The 24,606-nt window shown below is 42.7% G+C and overlaps 1 protein-coding gene across 1 annotated transcript in view; it reads left to right on the top strand.

Moving 5' to 3' along the window:
* ELL3 (elongation factor for RNA polymerase II 3) overlaps positions 1 to 24,606 on the top strand; it is a 202,455-nt gene that overhangs the window by 88,470 nt on the left and 89,379 nt on the right. The window contains exons 3-4 of the mRNA XM_082256956.1: positions 17,075 to 17,202; positions 24,017 to 24,180. Of these exons, the coding sequence (XP_082113082.1) occupies positions 17,075 to 17,202; positions 24,017 to 24,180 (292 nt within the window). The remainder of the gene's footprint in view (positions 1 to 17,074; positions 17,203 to 24,016; positions 24,181 to 24,606) is intronic.

Here is a 24,606-nt window from a genome sequence, read left to right as displayed (position 1 = left end):
ATCGAAATCATCGAAAAAATGTAGTGAAGTAAAAGTAGAAGTAGGAGAAAAAAATTCTACTCTAGGAAAGTACAGATACCGCATTTCGGTACTTAAGTACAGTACTTAAGTAGTTCTACTTCGTTACTATACATCTCTGCACCTATGTAAGGAGCATTCTTCCCACTGCCCACCTATGTAAGGAGCATTCTTCCCACTGCCCACCTATGTAAGGAGCATTCTTCCTACTGCCCACCTATGTAAGGAGCATTCTTCCTACTGCCCACCTATGTAAGGAGCATTCTTCCCACTGCCCACCTATGTAAGGAGCATTCTTTCCACTGCTCACCTATGTATGGAACATTCTTCCCACTGCCCACCTATGTAAGGAGCATTTTTCCCACTGCCCACCTATGTAAGGAGCATTCTTTCCACTGCCCTCCTATGTAAGGAGCATTCTTTCCACTGCCCACCTGTTAGGAGCATTCTTCCCACTGTCCATCTATGTAAGGACCATTCTTCCCACTGCCCACCTATTTAAGGAGCATTCTTCCCACTGCCCTCCTATGTAAGGAGCATTTTTTCCACTGCCCACCTATGTAAGGAGCATTTTTTCCACTGCCCACCTATGTAAGGAGCATTCTTCCCACTGCCCACCTATGTAAGGAGCATTCTTCCCACTGCCCACCAATGTAATGAGCATTTTTTCCTCTGCCCACCTATGTTCAAATCTCGACTGGTTCAGCAGGGACCGGCCAAGATTCGAACCATGTATGGGCAGTGTTGATAGGGGAATAGAGCGATTCTCTTTTCTGCAACCCGTGGTTGAATGAAAGAAAATTACACCATCTATGGCTGACTTTACACCTTTAATCATAACCAGACAGCAGTTTATCTTCTTATAACCACAGATCTAAATCATCTGATAGGTCCAACTGCTATGCTAATATCTATGTAGTTGTCACAGAGATAGCGGCTGTCCAGTACAGTTAGCAATAGTCTATGAAGATGAACTATGGGTTCTAAAGCAAAAGCCTTTTTGATAGTCATGAGAAGCTCAATTGTTATCAAATTCTTTAAAACATTTAATGGTTTGAAGTCCATATAAGTTCAAGTCCCCTTGCTTTACAAAACAGTAAATCATGTCCGAGTTCTCTTTTCTTTGCATTTCACCTCACTTTTGTATGTTGAAGTCCAGCATGGTGTGTCTGTATACAGGACCAATAATACAGCATTGTGCATTTTTAGATTACATATTATTTAACTTCAACAGGAAGGACTAATACGTAACACTGGATGTTAGAAGATAATACCAAGATACCATCTGGGTCTGATTAACATTACTTAAACAAGAGACACAAAGCTAATATTCATTCCTCTAGTTGCGTAGGTACCTTAGGTTTAGCAATTCTTTTAGTACAACAGATAACAAGGAGGATAAGGTGTGAAGATAAGTTCTACATGGTACAAAGTATGATTAGCAGCAGGGGAGGAGTAGACCTTTTTGGCCTGGTTGATAAACCCAACCAACGAGTCCTTTCATGGTAGAGACATATTTCTGTGTGCTTAAAGTGCACCACATAAAGTGTGTGCCATGGTGCGGCCAGGGCCGTCTTTAAGGCAGGGCAAAAGGGGCAGCTGCCCCGGGCCCAGTCATTGGTGTGGGGCCTAAAGCAGCTGCCTGCACTGCCTGAGAATAGTTGATAAGTGGATTTGGGAGGGCCCAAGAAAATGTTTGCCCAGGGTCCAATCAATATTAAAGACGGCCCTGGGTGCGGCACTGATTTGTGGTCCTTGTGAAAGGTGGGTGTTATCTTAACCTCCTTAGCGGTATTCCCAAGCGTGGCTCGAGGTTACATTTCAGAGCCAAAAGCGGTAACCCCGAGCCACACTCGGGGTACCGCCAGGGAGCATCACTGGATCCTGTAAAAGAGGTATCTTACCTTGTCACCGGGATCCAGCGATGTATCTCAGCGGTGTGCGGCGGCGGATCTTCCTCCCGATCGTCTCCGTGCCCCGGCTTCCGTCTCCTGCGACGTGACGTTCGCAGGGGGGTGGAACCGGCGGCAAATTCAAATGTAAAACACACCAAACACACTGATTCAATGCAAAATAAAATAAATTCACATTACATTGCCCCCCAGTGCCCTTTCCTGCAGTTTTTTCCCATTCCCATTAGACGTAGACCTACGTCGCTGGACTCCTCCCCTTGTGGGTGGCGCTCGCGCGCCACCGGAGGCTCGCTCCCGTTGTATTCAGTCACAGCGGGAGTCGGGCCAGGGGAGGAGCGGCGGTGATCACCGCCGCTCTTCCCCAATTGTCGGGGAATCGAGTCTGGAGATCCGCCCGCTTGTGTAAACAAAGCGGGCGGATCTCCTAAGTGACAAACAGAGACAGATTGCAGGGTTCAGCATAGCTGAACCTGCGATCTGTCCCTGTGTCACTCAGTCACCTCCCCCCACACACGTTAGTAAGCACCAGGCATACAATAACCCCTTCCCTGCCAGTATGTTTTTTACAGTAACAGTGCATATTTATAGCACTGATTACTGTAGAAATGTCACTGGTACCCCCAAAAGTGTCAAAAATGTAAGTTAAGGGTCCGATCTGTCCTCCGCAATGTTGCAGTCCCGCAAAAAAAATTGCAGATCGCCGCCATTACTCATTAAAAAAAAAAACACCAAAAATGACAGAAATATTTGCCTTAGTTAGTAAACGCAATAACTTTTGTGCAAACCAATCAAAATACGCTTATTGTGATTTTTTTTTTACCAAACATAGGTAGCAGAAAACAAATTGGCCAAAAATTTTAAAAAATTTTGATTTTTACATTTTTTTGGGGGAAATTTCATATAAAAAAATGTGAAAAATATTGTTATTTTTTCAAAATTTACGCTCTCTTGTTTATAGCGCAAAAAGTAAAAATCGCACAGGTGATCAAATACCACCAAAAGAAATCTCTGTTTGTGGGAAAAAAAGGACGTAAATTTCTTTTGGGTACGGCGTTGCACGACCGCGCAATTGTCAGTTAAAGTCGCACAGTGCCGAATCGCAAAAAGTGGCCCGGACGCAAGACAGCAAAATCCTCCGGTGGTAAAGTGGTTAAATGCAAAAGCAGTTATTTTTTTGGATCAATGGAGAATCTGCAGAAAAGCATGTAGTGCGTTTTTTTGCCACAATTTGTGTTTTTTAATCTGCCTAACAACAAATTGGCCAAAAAATAAAGCATCAAAAATGCAAAATGCAGATCGCAGTAAAAGTTCTGCTTTAAAGAACATGGTTTATTGTCACGCGCCTTTTCATATAAATGCTAAAAATGGGGATTGGAAGAGATAAATTGTGAACGGAAAAGAACAATTATACAGTTATGAAATTACTACAAGTAATCCATTTAGATCAGCTTCCTTTACCAAATGAGCACAACGGCATTGGCTTTTTTTTTTTTTTTCAGCTCTCTAAATAACATTTCAAATTTGATGCTGGGGGGCTTCCTTATACTTGGTGCTGTGATCACAAGTCTGCACAGGGTAATATAGGATAACATTGACTGCAGATCCCATTCTGGATATTTGGATGAAGGAGTATCTTCAATCAGAGCCACCAAGTCAATATGTAATTGGCCCCATGCACACTTGGGTGTTTAGCCCCGGTGCATAAAATCTCTGCTTTTTGTTGCAGGTGGAAGAGACAGGTGCACCATCCAGCCCCACTGTTGGCAGCCTGTAAATCTCTGAGAGGCTGAAAGCTGTTGGGGCTGGGCACTGAATGTTACTGGGTATGTGCCCAGGAACGAATGTCCAGAACATAAGCTGTCTGTGTTCCAAGCATTTGCCCCTGGGCTTACTGCCCTAAATGTAAGTCAATGCAATGTTGTGTCCAGCTGCAGCCTCTTTCATCCTCCCATTGAGTTTTACATGCTACTGATAGCGTGGCTGGATGGCACACCTGTGCCTTACACCCACACCAAATGCCGGGATCTCATGCATCAGGGCTAAAAGCTCAGTATGCATGAGACCTTCTTTGTACTGGCCCGACCCTCTGTCCCCGAATCCGGGCTTCCTATAATTTGCAGGCTGAGTGGGGATCCTTTGTGGGGTTTGGGCAGTGGTGGCTGGTGTTCCATGGGCCAGGGGGGGAACAGATGGACCACCATACCCCCCCGGACCACACCAGCCCACACACCATATCCCCCCCCCGGTCGCCAGCTCACTCACCCTGAACATGTGGAGGGCAGACAGGCAGTAGCGGTGGTGGTGGCTTCTCAGTCTCCCACGTCTCCTCCCTCCTCCTTTGCCAATGGCATGGCTTCGCCTTTTGGCAAATCGGGAAACGGGTCTCAGTTCTCGCTTCCTGATTGGCCAGGAGGAGGATCCGTGTGACAATAGCAAATATTCATTTGCTATTGTCACACAACTGGGTGGGCTCAGGGTGCAGTGCTCTGCGCCCCGAGCCCACCCTTTTTTTAAGCTTATTAGAGCCTCTGGCTCTAATCACGTGCTGCAAAAAAAAACCTATTGGAATCCATGTATCCGGCACCCTGCATGTAGATTAGGGGGCCGGACGCATGAATGGGGGGGGCGGCGCTGGGTTTGGGTAAAATAGTTGCAGACCTTGTGTAAGCCTGCCACATGAAATGAGAAGAGTCACACAGCTGTATAGCCATTTAACAAGCTGAGTGTATTCTGTGTGAGGCTCGGTTCACATTGGTGCGATGCAGTAACCCTGCAAATCCACTGCATGTTCCTGCAGTGCACTTGACTCGCAGGCAGTTCACACTGCCATATGCGAACCGCTGGGAGTGTCAATACAAAGTTAACGACACCCCCAGATCGATTCGCATATCACAGTGCGAACTGTCAATTTGGACAGGAATCGGATCGCACCTATGCGATCCGATTCTGGTGCGGACCAAAAAAAGGGTCCTGCACGAGTTTGGTCGAATGAAATGTGAATTCAGCCATACAATCTGTATGGCTGAATTTGCATCACACAGACATCGGATGTGATTTGCACAGCAGTAAGGTGCGAATCACATGCGATGTCTTCCATCAAACCAATGTGGACCTCAGTCACAAATCTACAGGGAGAGAAATGATTTAAACACCTGTACTTAGCTTTTCTAGAGCCACCAAGCTCCTGTATTCCAGGAGAACGTGTTGCAGCTTGAACTCCGGGATAAAGCTCAGGATAGAGTAAAAAGCCCCAGGCTTGAGGCCTGTTGAGGCGTGATCACATGGACTTAATGCATCCATCGCTGCTGTGACTTGTATGTAAAGGCTGGGTGATTAACCCTTTATTTCCTGGCTGCTAGCATCACCACCATGGATTTGCGTTGTGCACGGAAGGAAGGCTTTCAAGGCAAATAGGATTACCTTCTTCCCTGCATAATGAACACCGATGTAAGACATGTTTTACCTAAAGAAGAGATGTATGAAAATAGATGCTAAATCAGGATATTTCTGCATTTTGTTTTTCAAAATGTAACCAACTTTCTCTGTCTGCCACCTACCTGCCTGCTCTCTTGCCACCCCCCTCTCCATATGTTTAAAGAATGGGCCTGTTTGCTTCTTGGTTTAAAAAAAAGAAAACTGGTGTTGTACCAAGAAAAATGCTTAAGGTAGAACCTCACCCAAATGGGGAAGTTCCGCTTGTTTGCACCCCCCCCCTCCCCCCCTCTACTGCCACGTTTGGCATTTTTTTTGGGGGGGGAGCGGGTATCTGGTTTTGACAAGTGCCCACTCCCACTTCCAGTCACATGCGCCGCGGCAATCTGAGCCTAAAGTTGCCCCCCCCCCGCCTTCCCCTACAGTCTTCTGGGACCTATTGCAGGTCCCAGAAGAAGTCTTCTGGGACCATTGACAAAGCTCAGCGTGGCTCGCATATGGGCAGTAGGAAGCCCACTGTGTAGTCGCAAGGCTTTACTGCCTGTTTCCCTTACTTGAGATCCTGGCCCCTGCACCTAAAGCTGGTTGAAGAATCAGATCGGGTAAGGACACTGCTGGATCCCTAGATAGGTAAGTATTCTTATATTGAAATTCAGCATCTACTGTATTTGTAGCTGCTGACTTTTTTTTTTGGGGGGGGGGGGGGGGGTAGCCTGAAGCTCCTCTTTAAGCTGCTCATAGATGTATCAAAATTCGGCCAGTTCAGCAGGGAATGGCCAAATCTTGACCCATATTTAGTTGCTCCTGCTTGACAGAAGTCAATCTAATGATCTACTTCTGTGCAATGGGCATGTTGGAAAATATTTCTCAGTCAGTGGCTGCAGCTGCTGATCAGTGTATTTTGTTAGTGAAGAATCCCTTCTGTCAAAATACAATGGGGTTCATTTACTAAAGCTGGAGAATGCAAAATCAGGCTCACTTATGCGTAGGAACCAGTCAGCTTTTAACCTCAGCTTGTTCCATTAAGCTTTGACAATAAAACCTGGAAGCTGATTGGTTTCTATGCAGAAGTAAGCCTGGTGCATATAATTTAGGTTGCATTATGTTGTTGATATGTCTCCTCACCATTTGGGTTAACCTTTGAAAGTCCACCTGCACTGTGCTGTATCCACATCCATTACACACAGTTGCAGAGCGATTGTGACATGGCCCCATTCACCTGAATTGGTTGCATTTGGCTGCAGTAGTGCCTTTTGAATGCAACCTGTGATATACCGTATATTTTGCTGAACCGTGACTGTAGCAGTTTGTACTAGCATGGATGGGTGGTCAAGGAGTGGCAAAGTCATGGCTCACCAATCTGTTTTTTTACCAACCACCCACCCACCCTCCGGTGTAAACGAGACCTTAGGCTGGGTTCACACATATGCGGATTGGATGCGGGTTTCCCCATATCCAATTTTCATGACTGGAGAGTGTAACCAGCTCTCATAGCTCCGAGGTGGCCCTGGTTCGCAATTTAAAAGGGTTCTATGTGTCTTTGGTTCCTATTTAGGTGCAAATTCAGGCAAAAATTTGGACATGATTTGCACCTGAATCAGTGAACATATGTGAACTTGCCCTTATGTTGCAAAACTAGGAGGCTTCAAGTTCAGCATTAACATTGTAACTTTATTAAACTTCAAGTGCGTACAGTAGCGGTCCTCTAATTGTTTACAGCAGTGTTTCTCAACCCTTTTCCAGTCAAGGCACCCCTTTCAATTATAGATAATCTCAAGGCACCCTTTACAATAAGGCCCCTTTCACACATACGGTCCGTTCAGTTCATCAGTTCAGTCACGTCAAAATGTATCAGTTTTTCATCCGTTTTTCATCAGTTGTTATCCGTTTTTCATCCGTTTTTCGTCAGTTGTTATCCTTTTTTCATCCGTTTTTCATCCGTTTTTCGTCAGTTATCTGTTTTTCATCCGTTGTCATCAGTTTTTCATCCGTTGTCATCCGTTTTTCATCCGTTTTTTTGACGGATGAAAAATAGGGCATTCATACGTTCAAAAAAACGGACATTGACGGAAGCGGATGAAAACGGATGTTAACTGACGATCATCCGTTGTCATCCGTTTTTACATAGAGATACATTGATGTCCATTTTTCATCCGTCAACGGATGGATGAAAAACGGACAAACGGACAGCATGTGTGAAAGGGGCCTTATAGACAGTCTCAAGTCACCCCATTCTAAAATGTAAAAAACTATTCTTAGGCCCCTTTCACACATACGGTCCGTTCAGTTCATCAGTTCAGTCACGTCAAATGTATCAGTTTTCCATCAGTTTTTCATCCACTTTTCATCAGTTTTTCATCCGTTTTTCATCAGTTGTTATCCGTTTTTCATCCATTTTTCGTCAGTTGTTATCTGTTTTTCATCTGTTGTCATCCGTTTTTCATCCGTTGTCATCCGTTTTTCGTCCGATCCGTTTTTTTTTGACGGATGAAAAATAGGGTATTCATCCCTTCAAAAAAACGGACATTGACGGAAGCGGATGAAAACGGATGTTAACTGATGATCATCAGTTGTCATCCGTTTTTACATAGAGATACATTGATGTTCGTTTTTCATCCGTCAACAGATGGATGAAAAACGGACAAACGGACAGCATGTGTGAAAGGGGCCTAAGGCCCCTTTCACATATACGGTCCGTTCAGTTCATCAGTTCAGTCACGTCAAAATGTATCAGTTTTCCATCCGTTTTTCATCCATTTTTCATTCGTTTTTCATCCGTTTTTCATCCATTTTTCGTCAGTTGTTATCTGTTTTTCATCTGTTTTTCGTCAGTTGTTATCCGTTTTTCATCCGTTTTTCGTCCGATCCGTTTTTTTGACGGATGAAAAATAGAGCATTCATCCGTTTAAAAAAACGGACATTGACGGAAGTGGATGAAAACGGATGTTAACTGATGATCATCCGTTGTCATCCGTTTTTACATAGAGATATATTGATGTCCGTTTTTGATCCGTCAATGGATGGATGAAAAACGGACAAACGGACAGCATGTGGGAAAGGGGCCTAATAGTTTTACACAATGCAGCAACATCCACACGTAGGACACCCAACATTAAAGGGGATTTTTTTTTTTCCAAAGCAAATACAGTAATCCCCTGCTACATCGCGGTTCAGTTTTTGCGGTCCCGGTAATTCGCTTTTTTTTTTGTAATGTTATTTTACTATATAAATCATTAAAAATGAAATATTTTTGTGTTTTCCATAGCTCTTGCTATGTCTCTTAGTATCTTTTATGTGTTTAAATGAGTTTCTATTGTTTTAAAAGTGTGTTTAAAGACCTTAAAATGCTTCTACACGTACAGTGACAGTAAAATAAACATGCCTACAATGCATTTTAATAGGGTTTTTCTATTTCGCGGAATTTCACTTTCCGCGGCTGGGTCCGGAACGTAACCCCCGCAATGGAGGGGGGTTTACTGTACACACCGGTACTGACTAGTATTCCAATGTTTCTCTTCTCCCTCAATTTCTCTCCATCAGTCAGCTAATGTGATCCCACTGCTGAGGGAGAAGGGCACAGTAGGGTCAAACAAGGATGCTGTGGAGGTAACAGACATCCTCCTTTTTAAATGATGACGTCATTGGTTGTTAGGATGACAGTGTCTAGAAAGTCGTAATGGTGCATATTGGAAACCCATGGCTTTGTGTAACTAAAAGGCAGCCTTCATCCACCTGCTGGCTTCTATACAATTTTTTATCAGTTTTTAGGCATTTTGTCAAGGTACCCCTGAAGAAGCCTCAAGACACCCCGGTTGAAAAAGGCTGGTTTACAGTATGTTCAAGGATTTCATAGGGATGCAAGAAAGAATTCCAAGGGGTTGATTTACTAAAACTAAAGCACTCGGAATCTGGTGCAGCTGTGCATGGTAGCCAATCAGCTTCTAACCTGTTTGTTCAATTAAGCCTTGACAAAAAAAAAAAAAAACATGAAAAAAAAAAGCTGATTGGTCTCTATGCAGAGCTGCACCAGAATTCGCACTCTCCATTTTTAGGAAATAAGCCCCCAAGTGTTCAGGGGAGTTTAGATACTCTAAACGTGTAAAAATACACTTTAACCGAACTACATTTCTGAATGGTTTTGTAGTGATCATTTACAGACTGGTATGGTCTGGTTATAGTGAATTACCATCACAGATGGGTGCTACCATCTTCCATCAACTATAACCAGTCATGCGTTTTTCATATTTTTCTTCCTCTGTGTTCATTTAATATACAAAAACCATATTTGCCATTACAAAACAAACTGCAGTGTAATCTTGACTTCAGCTGCATGAATGCACCTTTCGACATACAAACACCATTACTTATCTGAAGTCTATTTACATAGTGAGAAGTATTCAATTGAATGTACCCATTAATCTACATTACAAGTCATTTTACCCATTTCATAGCTCAGAAAAGAGTATGGTTGAGTAAAGAAAAGCAGCCAAATTATTTACAATAGAGCCTAATTTTGGAAGTAATTTTCTGATCCCACACTGCAGGTAGACATACATTAGTAAAAAGGCTATCACAGCCGAAGCCCAATGGTGTCCATACCTACGTCCTTTTGGTACAGAGCGAAGCTTTTGTCGAAAGCGATTCATTAAATTTTATTATTTATGAACAGGGGAAACCAAGTAATCAAAATAATAATCATGAACCCTGCAGTGGTAGTACAAATTGTTAATGGCACCCCAAACGTGGTTAGCAGATGCCTGTTTTGCCGCATGACAAATGCGCCAAAACACTCACGGAGAAACTGCAACGCTCCACGCCCAAAACGATTCAGGGACTTCTTTGGCATGTTTGTCCTGTGTTGGGCAGCCCATTGAATTGAATAGGCTGCCGTATGCCTGATGCATAAAAATATGCAAAAAACATGGCAAAAAAAAACACTAGTGCTATCCTTGTGGGGCCTTGGGCACAATTTTTTATTTTTGTTTTTAACCGTTGAACATGCAGTAAAAGGATTGTTCAGGCATCTTAGTTGATCAGTATTGGTATTACCAGGGCTTTTTTTCTTGGAGAATAGGTGCAGGAACTCCCACCTTCTGAGTCCCTCCTTGTCTCCACACCCTACCCACCTCCAAGCACTGTCCCTTGATTCCACCCCCTACCCACCTCCAAGCACCATCCTTTGGTTCCACCCCCTACCCACCTCCAAGCATCATCCCTTGGTTCCACCTCCAAGCCCCATCCCTTGGTTCCACCCCCTACCCACCTCCAAGCACCGTCCTTTGATTCCACCCCCTACCCACCTCCAAGCACCGTCCCTTGGTTCCACCCGCTACCCACTAAGCACCATCCCTTGGTTCCACCCCCTACCCACCTCCAAGCACTGTCCTTTGGTTCCACCCCCTACCTACTTCTAAGCCCCGTCCTTTGGTTCCACCCCCTACCCACCTCCAAGCACCGTCCCTTGGTTCCACCTCCAAGCACCGTCCCTTGGTTCCACCCCCTACCCACTTCCAAGCACTGCCCCTTGGTTCCACCCCCTACCCACCTCCAAGCACCGTCCCTTGGTTCCACCCCCTACCCACCTCCAAGCACCGTCCCTTGGTTCCACCCCCTAACCACCTCCAAGCACTGTCCATTGGTTCCACCCCTTACCCACCTCCAAGCACTGTCCCTTGGTTCCATCCATTACCCACCTCCAAGCACCGTCCCTTGGTTCCACCACCTACCCACCTCCAAGCACCATCCCTTGGTTCCTCCCCCTACTCATCTCCCAGTACTTCCCCAAGTATCATTTTGTGGTTCTAAGTAATTTGTATAGAATTTGTTCTTGTCTAAGAACAAGAAAAGCAGTAAAATAGATACCCTGAAGCCAGCAACAATAGACTCCCCAGTAACAATAGATCCCTCACACAATAATAGACTCTCCCAGCAACAATGGACCCCACCCCAACAACAATAGGACCCCAAAGCAACAATAGGTCCCAGCCCATCAACAATAGATCCCTCACACAACAATAGACTCCCACAGCAACAATGGACCCCACTGCAACAACATTAGGTCCCCTCAAGCAACAATAGATTCCACCCCCCCAGCAGCAATAGTTCCCCCACACAACAATAGACGCCCCCCCCCACACACACACGGCTAACGTTTTAAAAGTCTAATGAGCGAGCGTATCGAATGCTTTTTTGAACGATTTTCTAATCCTGTGTGGCCAACTTTAGATGAGATTTCCATTTTGCCTCATTATTATTATTATTATTATTATACAGGATTTATATTTTACAAAATAAAGAGAGATAATATAGGTACAATACAATGCAAGACAAGAGATCTAAATATGTCCTGATAGAAGCAGCCTGGTAACAATAGCATGAAGACCTCCCTGCATGCCTTGGAACATTAGGTAGCTGGAAACTGCATAGTGCAAGATTAGCTATTATTATTATTATTCAGGGTGTATATAGCGCCAACAGTTTGTGCAGTACTTTTTTTTTAATTTTATTTATTTATTTTTAATGTGATCATGCAGTTAACAATGACAATATCCGCAACATTTTTAAACACGTTGGCGAAGTTGGTAAGGAGCTTAGTGCATATGGATTTCTCTGTTTGTACTGGTGACTATTGTCACCAAAAATAAAAGTGGGAGGACATCCAAAATTTTAGAGTTGTCCCCACAACAAGAGGTAAGAGAAAATCTTTCAATGGGGACATCTGTTCCAGGGGCAGCTCTCTGATTGGGATTCCCCTCAAACGGGAGATTTCCTCAAACCTAATGTTGTGTCTCTGGGAAAGGGAAGGTCTGGGGAATAAAACACATTGGGAGCGACTTCGGGGAACGTATTATGTACAGTCTGGAGGAAAAAAGGGAAAGGGGAGACATGATTGAAATAAGGTTCAGGAGGGCAGTTTTTTCAACATGAAACCAAAATCAAGAACACATGACCTCAAACTAATTGGAGCAAAATTCATTACTAATCTTAGAAAGTATTATTCTACTGAAAGGGTAGTTGATGCTTAGAATAAACTTCCAGCAGAGGTAGTGAGACAGTCAATGGCTTCAACTATGCTTGGGACAAACACAGATCTATACTCAGACAATAAAGTCAACGAAAAAAAGAAAATGGACAGACTCGATGGACTATTCTGTCTTTTTCTGCCGTCACGTTTCTAGGATATTAAGGGAAATCTCTTCAAGACAGAAAACAATAAACTGGCAGGAGTTTTAACCCCTCCATACTTTACCATATATGAAAATAAAAAATAAAAATTATTCTACATGCACTTTTTATTTTCTGATACAATAATTTTTATTGCAATGAATATAACAACTTGACTATTGTCCACACAGGGGTATAGCATATTAAACATATCAAAAAGACATGGGCAGGGAAAGTCTGTTCAGGTGACTTTTATAAGTACTACTAAATGTCCACTGGGTGACCTAGGGGGATAAACCGAAGGTCCATATATGTCACCTGGGCCCAAGGGCTAACTAGGGGAGCCCATGTTGCAGGTGCATTAGCTTACATCAGAGGTCAATATGTGTGCTGGTCTACTGAACACCCCTGACGGGTCAGGGTGAACAATTGGTAGTAGAGGTACAAAAAGAATTTCAGACCTGGCAGCAAAGATGGGCCCTAAGTCCAAGGACTCACCCTAGTCAGTGCTGTATCTTGGCCTAGGCCAACAAGGCCCAGGCCTAGGGCAGCACTTTGCAGGGGGGGGCAGCAAAAAAGCTGCACGCCACTTGAAAAAAAAGGGTCCCCGCCGGCTTGCGCTACACTTTTAGTTTAGTGTCAGTATTATGGGGCGAATTGGGCCAGAGGGCAGGGTCCAAGAGGCAAATCAGTCTGGCACCCCCATAAAGCAGTCACACTGCTACCTGCCGGTATGATAGGCTGCACTAATGGGCACTGATGTGGCTGTACTGATGGCCACTGATGAGGGCACACTGATATGATGCACTTATGAGGCTGCACTGATGGGCAGTAATGAGGCGGCACTGATGGGCACTGATGAAGCTGAACTTATGGGAACTGATAAGGCTATGCTGATGGGCACCAATAGACTGCGGTTGTGGTCTGTGGTGTACAGATGACAGGGCGGGTCATAAACCGGAAGGGGTGTGGCCTTTACAGGAAGGGGTGGGTCGTATTTAAATTAGGGGATGCACAAACTTAGTCAGGCCTAGGGCAGCACAAAACCTTAAAACACCACTGACTCTAGTACAGGAGGAGATCATAAGCTCGGTCTCAGCAGCAAAGGAGAAAAGAAAAAAGGAGAGACAAAGAAGACAATTTAAAAATAGAGCAAGGAGAGAGGGGGAGCACCTTTTAATTTTCAATGCCCAAAAGGTGCAAGATGCAGTAATGGCCAAATGGGAATCGGTGAATGTGTTTGAAGCTGCCATGCAAGCATCTCTTATTTACCGTAACTATGTGTAAAATATTTTGGCTATCATAAAATGACCACTTTCCATACCTAACTAATAAAACCTACGGTAAATAATAAAAAAGCAACAACAATTCGTAATATCTTAGCAATGCTTTGTGTTACATTTGGACATTTTATTAAAGGTCAATCCCCAAAAAAACTTAACGGTTGTATAGTTGTTGAATGACATACTGACTTCCTACAAAATGTGGGGATACCAGTGCCAAACACTATCAGACAGAAATCATAGACATTCAGTTGTCGGAGAGTGGTGCCTTTGTTGCAGTCTTGTGGACGGGAAGAGACAAAAGCTCCTACCAGGAGTATGAGCCAATGGGTGATTCATAGGTACTTGTCCAAAACTGATATTGGAGAATACCTGTAAATCCAGCTATTTGTTAGCTGTTGATGGTAATTTAATCAAACTTGACTAAATGGGTTTTGAGTCAACAACGTGATTCAGCTAAAGCTCTCATTTGAAAGCCCATGATTTTCTCTTTCACATGAGCCCCTCCTGAGGCTCTTGTCATTCTAATTGTGATCTCCCTTGTGCCCCTCTGTTTACAGATTGAGGGCCCTGGGGGTTTTGTTGCCTAATTGTTGGGTTATCCAAGGCGGCCCCCAAAGGAGATTCATAACAGTTTTCAACACTTCCACAGAGAAGGTTCACCTGAGCAAACAATCAATCCTATCTTCATTTTCCGCCATTCTATTAGAACGCCAATTCCGTGCTTTTTAAAATATAATTATGCAAGTAAAAATAAATAAATAAAATATCACAAAAAAATAGCACTGTATAACCATGACAAACCAGTTTCCCTGCCAGTTGATGTGACAATGGAAGTTTGCGTCAGTGTCAGAGTGTTAACAGCTGCATTGTATGTCCTTTGGGAGGGCCACGGTCTACCTCAGTGGATTCTTCTGTTGCGGGGAGGTCTGGGAATTCATCCACCAAATCTCTTTTATTAACATGTAAAGGTTGTTTAGCAGGTTCTTATATTCTTCAGTTATTTTAGAATAGAGAACAGCTGTCAGCTTACCAAAGATAGCTACCTATGTCTTTGTCATTGAAAAGGAAATTCATAGTGGTTTTGTGCGTACTTTATTTATTATGACCAAGGCGTATCACAAATATTATATTTTAGTCCCGTAAGTATGTAATATTGCATAAAAACCTTTGTATTCTCCTTTAAGTCAGGTGGTACATTAGGTTCCTTTAACATTTTCCAGGCTAGCCCTTTGCTTCTTTGATAGTAGTAGATACGTCCTCAGCAGCCTAGCCTTTGGACAGCAGTTTTGTCAGTCTGGGGGATGTAAGATGTATTAGCAGATTTAAATACACTAACAAATTGAAGCCAAACTCCAGCTAACACATTATAGGCAGGTACAACAAACGGGGGGATAAAGGTTTTACATAAATAAATAAATGCTGATTTTTGTAAACACCATTGTCAGTGTGAAATGGCTTGTCTCATCCCTGTAACTGATACAATTGGTACGATCTGCAAAAGATCTTTTATAAACAACAGACTTCCTGGCTGGATTACTAGATGAAAATAAAAGAGCCTAAAAAAGAAAACGAAGGCAGCTATCATAGCTAAGAATTGGTAAGCTGCAATATAATAAATATTTGCTTTTGGGTGTAATGCTGCTTTAAACAAAATTTACATCCTTTTTTCCCCCCACAAATAGAGCTTTCTTTTGGTGGTATTTGATCACCTGTGCGATTTTTAATTTTTGTGCTATAAACAAAAATAGAGCGACAATTTTGAAAAAAAAAAAACAATATTTTTCACATTCTGCTATATGACATTCCCCCCAAAAAAATTTTAAAATCAAAATTTTTTAACATTTTTAGGCAAATTTGTTTTCTGCTACATATTTTTGGTTAAAAAAAATCACAATAAGCGTATTTTGATTGGTTTGCACAAAAGTTATTGCGTCTACTAATTACGGGAAAGATTTATGTCATTTTTATTGTTTTGTTTTTTTTTCACTAGTAATGGCAGCGATTTGCGATTTTTAATGGGACTGTGGCATTGCGTCAGACAGATCGGACCCCTAACTGACATTTTGGACACTTTTGGGGGGGGGACCAGTAACATTACTACAGTAATCAGTGCTAAAAATATGCACTGTTACTGTAATAACGACACTGGCATTGAAGGGGTTAACCCTATGGGTGATCAAGGGGTTAAATGTATGCCTCATGCTTACTGACATGTGTATGTGTGGGGCAGGGGTGGGAGTTCTGTGACAGAGATCACAGGTTCAGCTATGCTGAATCCTGTGATCTCCTCCTGTCTGTCACTGAGAAGATCCACCTGCTTTGTTTACATAAGCAGGCGGGTCTTCTCACAGTTCCCCCAATGATCGGAAGGAAGGTGGCAATCGGCGCCTCTCCTCCTCCAGCCCGACACAAGGGGAGCACGCCTCCGACGGCGCACGTGCGCCGCTGAAATCGCTAGGAGCTATGTCGCTGGACCCAGGGGAGCCACACTGCCGCAGTAGGATTACTGTGAGCAGCCGGCAAGTGGTTAAAAGAGATGTATGGGGTTTTTTTTTTTTAAGAATCATACTTACCTAGGTGGATGTAGTATCTGTTTCCTGGCGCCTCTACACTGAGAACTGAGCGATCGTACACTGCCCATTGCTCAGTTCTCACAGCTCCCTGAGCAGAGAGCTGCTGACTGTCAGTCCCCAGGTCTCTCTGCTCTGCCTTCCCGCACTCAATGTGGGGGGGGGGGGGGGGTGTGGGAGCGTCCGACTCAGGATTTCAGCGGCTTGCTGAGCCGGGTGCCGATCCAGGCATGTGGGCCAATTCCGACTCCATTGTCATGATCTTGCCTGAGCGTCGACCGTTTCTGTGACGTAAGCCCACTATCTGGTGAAATCTGGTCACAGGAGTGCAGAAGGCACTGTACAGCCAAACAGACAGCCAAGCAAACAGTACAGCCAGACTTCTAATAAGCTCTTTAAACAACTCTCAACCAGATCACAGTACCTGAAAGATGTTATGTTGGTAGCATAATATAATAAAATCCTATAGTGCAATAATTAATACAGCCATCACATCTATAAATTGGTATAATAATAAATGTTTGCCTTTGGGATTAATACTGCTTTAAGCATGACCATGCGATGATATAAACACCCAATGACTGGAGCGCGCCCAAGGCTATTTGCATTGTTGACCATATAAAAAACTGCACATGAAATGTAATAATTTTTTTCAATTTTAACAATTTTTTTTGTTTCGTATAACCAACAGTACATCAAGATTCCCTCTCCAGTCTCAGGGTCTGATGAAAGAGTGCGGGTCTTTGCCTTTTACCTATCCAGGGAGATAAAGGATCAACCCCAATCAAGCTTTGAGTGCATAAGACAAGGCACCACCTGGTGAGCACATTTATTATTCTTTGTCACTCTGGTAAAATGTCACAAAATAAGAGATATGCGCTTAGTCAAATACAGTACTGATGTTTGAATTTAGCTACAAAATGCTGCTTCAACAGGCTTAAGGCTTGTGCCAATGGTATCCGTTTGAGATACTTCGGAGATCTTTCAGAATCCAGTGACGGGAGCCTTTTTCTTGCAGAAGACCTTCTTTTAACCTGCATTTGACTTGCTTCAGGCCGGTGTTTTTAAGCCCATTTGAAGCAAAGAAAAGCCATAATGCTGAATGTAAACATACACAATTGTTGCACAATACAGATAATTGATGAACGGTTCGGAATTCAGTTTTGGAGCCATTTACCAATTAAGCCCCGGAAGATTTTACCCCCTTCCTGACCAGGGGATATTTTGCAATTCGGCACTGCGTGACTTTAACAGACAATTGCGCGGTCGTGTGACACTGTACCCAAACGAATTTGACGTCCTTTTTTTCTCACAAACAGAGCTTTCTTTTGGTGGTATTTGATCACCTGTGCGATTTTTTGATCATGCGCTATAAACAAAAAAGAGCGACAATTTTGCAAAAATAATAATATTTTTTAAATTTTTTTATATGAAATTCCCCCCAAAAAAATGTAAAAATCAAATTTTTTTTAATTTTTTAGCCAATTTGTTTTCTGCTACCTATGTTTGGTAAAAAAATCACAATAAACGTATTTTGATTGGTTTGCCCAAAAGTTATTGCGTTTACTAAGGGAAAGATTTTTGTCATTTTTGTTGTTTTTTTTTAAACGCGTAATGGCGGCGATCTGCGATTTTTTTTTTTGCGGTACTGCAACATTGCGGCAGACAGAACGGACCCTTGACTGACATTTTTGACACTTTTGGGGGTACCAGTGACATTACTACAGTAATCAGTGCTATACATATGCACTGTTACTGTAAAAATGACACTGGGAGGGAAGGGGTTAACTTTATTGGAGAGGGAGGGGTTAAGTGTGTCCCTAGGGGCGTGTTTCTAACTGTCATTGAATGTGGCTAGTGGTGTAATAGCACAGATCAACGGTTCTACATAGCAGGACCGAGTGATCTGTGTTTTTACACAGGGGAGAATGACAGGCGGCTTTGTTTACATTAGCCGCCTGCCTTTCTCCCTCTCTGCCCGACGATCGCGAGTGACCAGCGGCGTGTGCTCGCCCCTTATTCGCTCCCAGGCTAGTGACGTACCGGTACGTCACTTTGCCTGGGAGGGGCTGACCGCCGCCGTATATAGTCGGGTGGCGATCGGCAAGTGGTTAAAGACTGGTGTCACTATAACAAATAGCAAGAGTCAGAAATTTTCAGATTTAGCTTTGATTTATTTTTGTTTTCTAGTATCAGAAATAGATTGGGCAAAATAGGGGATAGTAGTCATAGGCAATCATTGAATATTGTCTAACATGAACAGAATAATGGTGGATTCAAAAATGGGGAAAGATTTGGGAGTCTTGGTAGAGGATAGACTAAGCAATAGCATGCAATGTCAAGCGGCAGCTGCCAAAGCCGGCAGAATATTAGCATGCATAAAGAAAGGGATGTATTCCAGAGATAAGACTATAATCCTTCCACTTTATAAAACTCTGGTCCGACCGCATCTGGAGTATTCTGTCCAGTTCTGGTCGCCAGTCCTCAGGAGAAGGGCAACTAAACTAATTAGGGGATTGGAGGACCTAAATTATGAAGAGCGTCTGCAATCGCTTGATTTATTCTCCCTGGAGAAGAGACGCCTGAGAGGGGACATGATAGCAATTTATAAATATCTCAATGGGGATCTCAGCATAAAAAAAAAACTATTCAGTCGAAAGGATTGCATGAGGACTCGAGGGCATACAATGCGATTAGAGGAGAAGCGTTTTAACCTCAGGCAACGTGGGGGGTTCTTTACTGTTAGGGCTACAAGATTGTGGAATTCTCTACCACAAGAGGTGGTTTCTGCGGGAAGTATGGTGGCTTTCAAAAGACTCTTAGATGTACATCTCAAGGATCAGAACATTCAGGGCTATGTGAGATGATTACAGCCACACACACCTACACAGGTTGAACTGGATGGACTATTGTCTTTATTCAACCTCACCTACTGTGTAACTATGTAAGTGTTTCTCATCATAATATGATACTTTCCTTTAATACAGTAAATTCTAACAAGCACCTCCTGCTGTGTGAGTCTCATGAATGTCTCTCAAATGTCCACAGTTGTTGACCAGAAGAAAAGTGTATCTGTGCTTTCCAAAAAGTCCTTTCCACTTAGAGAGCACCGAGATAAAATATTCAAAAACAAGTAATAGGAATCAACTCATCATCATATTCATTCAAAAAAGCACTTATTATTACTATTACTATTTTTTTTATTTTATTTTACAAGCAGAAGTGCACCTTGAATTATTGAGAACTACCCCTGAGGTTACACATGCTACATGCTGAAAACCTGTGAAATCGTGGATGTGCAAAATGGCGTAAAAATTACTGTTTGACCAAACATGTCTGTGGTCATAAGTGATAGTATTACAAAAAAAAAAAGCCTACGGGTACAGAATGAAAATCTGGCATGGGAACAAAGGCAGTTGGCTGAGATTGTCAAAACTACCCAATTGATTGTACCTTAACCTCCCTAGCGGTATTCCCGAGCGTGACTCGGGGTTACATTTCAGAGCCAAAAGCGGTAACCCCGAGCCACACTCGGGGTAGCGCTAGGAAGATCGCTGGATCCTGGAAGAGGTTTTACTTACCTTTTCTCCGGGATCCAGCGATGTATCCCGGCAGTGTGCGGCGGCGGAGCTCTCTCCCGATTGTCTGCAAGCCCTGGCTTCCGTCTCCGGCGACATGACGTCCGCCCTTGGGTGGAACCGGCGGCAAATTCAAATGTAAAACACACCAAACACACTGATACCATTCAAAATAAAATAAAATCACATTACATTGCCCCCCAGTGCCCTTTCCTGCAGTTTTACTGTACTTTTTATGTAAATATATGTATATATATATATATATATATATATACACATATATATATATAGTATATATATATATATATATATATATATATATACGTATATATATATATATATATATATATATATATATATATACACACGTGTATATATATATACGTAATTCTTGTGAATGAGCAGCCCAAACCAACAACTGTATACATTATATATATATATATATATATATATATATATATATATATATATATATACATATATATATATATACACATATATATATGATATATGTATACATAATATATGTATACATATATATATATATAATAAATGTATATAGTTGGTTTGGGCTGCTCATTCACAAGAATTACATGCAAAATAATGGTACCGCTTTCAGCGCCTAAAATCCAAAAGATCCAAAAGAATCATACCGCCAGGGAGGTTAAAGCGGAGTTCCACCCTCAAAATGATCTTTTCCCTGTCCGCTTGCTCTAAATTACCTGAAAAACAATTGGATAATTAAAAATATTTTTTCCATTCACTTACCTTGTTTTTAAAGAAAATATACTTACCTTCCTTCCTCTTCCTCCCTCTGCGGACACAGCCCATGCCGTCACTTCCTGCTTGCATTGACTCCTGGGAGATGAATGTCATCGCTCCCAGGAATCAATGCGCCTGCACCGGCCCTGCTCGTCACTTCCACTGCACCGGAAGTGACGAGCAGGGCCAGTGCAGGGCATTCTGGGACTTCCGACGTCACCAAAGAGGATGCTCTGGCTTCAGCTGCCCACACTTGAGATGGCAGCGCTGGACACGACATTTTCAAGGCAAGTATTTATTCTAAAAGTTAAGTGAATTTGGGGACAGTTCAGAGGCTATCGTTGCTTAAATGCACTAGCCCTGACTGTCCCGGGGGGATTTTTATCTAAAAAAAATTGTTTCAGGGTGGAACTCCGCTTTAAGAACAAAATCCAGATTAGAAACAATTGCAACAGGTTAAGGCAGTCCAGACCAGCCAATAAGGGCTCTTTCACACGGGCGTTCCGTTTTTCACGGGCGTATGTCCGTTTTTCATCCCATCCGTTTGCGGATGAAAAACGGACATAATGTGTCTCTATGTAAATATGGATGTCAGCGGATGACCATCCGCTGACATCCGTTTTTTGTCAGTTCAGTTCAGTTTTTTTGAACTGAAGAGAACCCTATTTTTTCTTCCGTTCAAAAAACGGAATGGACGCAAAAACGGATGTCAGTGGTGTCATCCGCTGACATCCGTATTTACATAGAGATACATTATGTCCGTTTTTCATCCGCAAACGGATGGGATGAAAAACGGACATACGGACCGGATGACACAAGTGCCATCCGTGTCCGTTTAAAAAAAAAAAAAAAAGGAACTGATCGGGCATAAAAAACTGAACGCCCGTGTGAAAGAGCCCTAAACAAACTATTGTAATCTGCTACAGTGTGCACTCCAAACATGGAGAACATACATAGAGAAATTTGCAATATAATACAATCAAGATTCATGCAAATTATGACATTTTTACTGGTATAAAAAGCCTCCAAGGTATGTCAATTTTGTGAAATCACCAGAGTCCTGCAGCGGGATTGTATATATCAAGTAAATCCTCTCATTCAACAGTACAATGTTATATATGAAGATAAAGAAGGGAAATGTATTTTAGATCTGTGGACATAACTGAGTAGCAGCCTAGGGGCAAGAACATCATACTAGGAAGCAAGTCAAATTCAGAATGCTTTCAGGTGCTTCTGAGTTGCTTTGGTTTGCCTTTGAGCGGCTGAAGAAGTGCCCCAGGCAGCTTGTGAGGTTCATTGGCATGTGGACTGCAGCTTGCACATATATTTGCAATTGTGTGCAAACAAAACACTCTGTTTTTAACGGAAAATGTTAGGGCCAATTTGATTGTTTTGCAGGCTGGCTGGTAAATGTGCTGGGAAACCTTTTGTCTGTTTGTGATATGCAATGCCCTTCCATGTGCACCTTGCTGCAAAGACTAGTTATAGGTTGGGGTAGTTGCCAGTTGTACAGTCGGATGAATTTAGTGCAGGGATGCACTGGATGCCTTCGGTGCCATTGTACTCTTGCTGGGCATCATGTGCGCCCCAGTGTCTTTAAAGTGATTGTAAAGTCTAATTTAAAAAAAAAACTAATAATAACTAACAAGCAAATTATACTTACCTCCTCTGTGCAGTTGGTTTTGCACAGGGCAGCCTGTATCCTCCTCTTCTAGGGTCCCTCGTTGCTGCTCCTGGCGCCTCCCTCCTATTGAGTGCCCCCACAGCAAGCAGCTTGCTATGGGGGCACCCAAGCCGAGCTGCAGCCATTCAGACACGGAGCTGCAGTTCGACCCCGCCCTCTCTCTCTCTCCTGATTGGCTAATGGACTTTGATTGACAGCAGCGGGAGCCAATTGCGCTGTGGCTGTGTCTTAGCCAATCAGGATTGAGAGTCCCAGATGGACGATGGAATCGTGAACATCGCTGGACAGAGATGGGGCACACCGTAAATATTAGGGGGTGCTGGGGAGGCTACTACACTCAGAAGGTTTTTTTTTATCTTAATGCATTCAATGCATTAAGATAAAAAGCCTTCTGTTGCCTGTACAACTCCTTTAACCAGTTCCCGACCGTGTACGTTATATTTTCTACGGCAGGCTGCCTCGTACTGGCAAAACGACGTATGTCTACAGCGCTCGCCTGGGAAGAGCTAGGGGGTGAGCGCGTGCCGCCGGTGGCGGGCTCCCGCCCTCTGATGGGTTTGTTTTGTTTTTTCAGCCTAATGATGGCTTGCTTCACTAATAGTGACAGCTCTTTGGATCTCATATTGAGAGTTGACATCAACAGATTCCAAATGCAAATAGCACACTTGAAATTTACTCTGGACCTTTTATGTGCTCCTTGTAAATGGGATAATGAGGGAATAACACACACCTGGCCATGGAACAGCTGAGCAGCCAATTGTCCCATTACTTTTGGTCCCTTAAAAAGTGTGAGGCACATATACAAACTGTTGTAATTCCTACACCTTTCACCTGATTTGGATGTAAATACCCTCAAATTAAAGCTGAAAGTCTGCAGTTAAAGCACGTCTTGTTTGTTTCATTTCAAATCCATTGTTGTGGTGTATAGAGCCAAAAAGATTAGAATTGTGTCGATGTCCCAATATTTATGGACCTGACTGTAAATCTCATAGTTTGTAGATGTGATAACTTTTGCACTAACCAATCAACATACACTTTTTGGGATTTTTTTTTTACCAGAAATATGTAGCAGAGTACGTATTGGCCTAAATTTATGAAGAAACTAGATTTTTTTCAATTCTTTTATTGGATCGGTTTTTATAGCAGAAAGTAAAAAATATTGTATTTTTTTTTTCAAAATGTGTTTTTTTTTTTATAATAGCGCACAAAAAAAAAAAAAAAAAAATGCAAAGGTGATTAGATACCACCAAAATAAAGCTCTGTTAGGAAAAGAGAACATACATTTTATTTGGGTACAGCGTTGCACGACCGCGCAATTGTCAGTTAAACTAACGCAGTGCCATATCGCAAAAAATGGCCTGGTCATAAAGGGGGGGGGGGTGAATTTTCTGGAGGTCAGGTGGAATTATTTGATCCCCTGCAGATTTTGTAGGTTTGCCCACTTACAAAGAAATGAAGGGTCTGTAAAAGAGTACCTGTTTGTGAAGGTCTGCTACTGGCTTCATAGAGCACACAAGACGCCAGGAGCGTAATGCTGATGCAAAGCTTTTATTGATTGTCAGTATCACACAAACCTCAGACATTTTATTGATGCCTTTTTTTCTTTTAGGACTGGAGAGAAACATCTCAGCTGTATTGGCACTATACAAGACAAGATAACCGTGTGTGCTACTGACGAGTCCTACCAGTTAACCCGAGATCGTATGTCCCAAGTAGAGAAGGAATCATGGAGCAGGACTGCCATTGAGATTAAACCTGAGGCATCTCATCGAAGTATGTATATATGTGATGTGCAGCAGTTTCATAACAAGACCATATGGGTAGAAAGTAATCCTGGTGTATATAATGTGTGCTGCATTCTTAATGATCCCTTAGTAATTGGGGCAATGTTACCTAGTCACATTTACATCACTCCTTCCATGTCCCAAGGCCAATAACATGCTACAGCAAAGGCTTAGACTGCCTTGAGCAGAAGTTTAGCCAGCAGAGCGTTCCACCTTGCATTAGTAATAGAACAGTATGCTAGAAGGTTATTGAAGTTTGCAGTCTGCTAACCACCCACTTTGTTATTGCACAATATGAACTCGTCTGCTAGTTTCAGGTCAGCAGTTCCTTGTGTAAATATAAGTTTGCTAAACCTTTTACACATGCATATGTCTTCTTTCAAAAATCAGAACAAAGCTGTTCTTGATTTAAAGG

The sequence above is a fragment of the Pelophylax lessonae genome, assembly GCF_965119305.1.
Source record: "Pelophylax lessonae genome assembly, chromosome: 4".
Lineage (NCBI taxonomy): Eukaryota > Metazoa > Chordata > Amphibia > Anura > Ranidae > Pelophylax > Pelophylax lessonae.
Note: the sequence above shows the minus strand (reverse complement) of the source record. Positions and strands in the feature narration are given on the sequence as shown.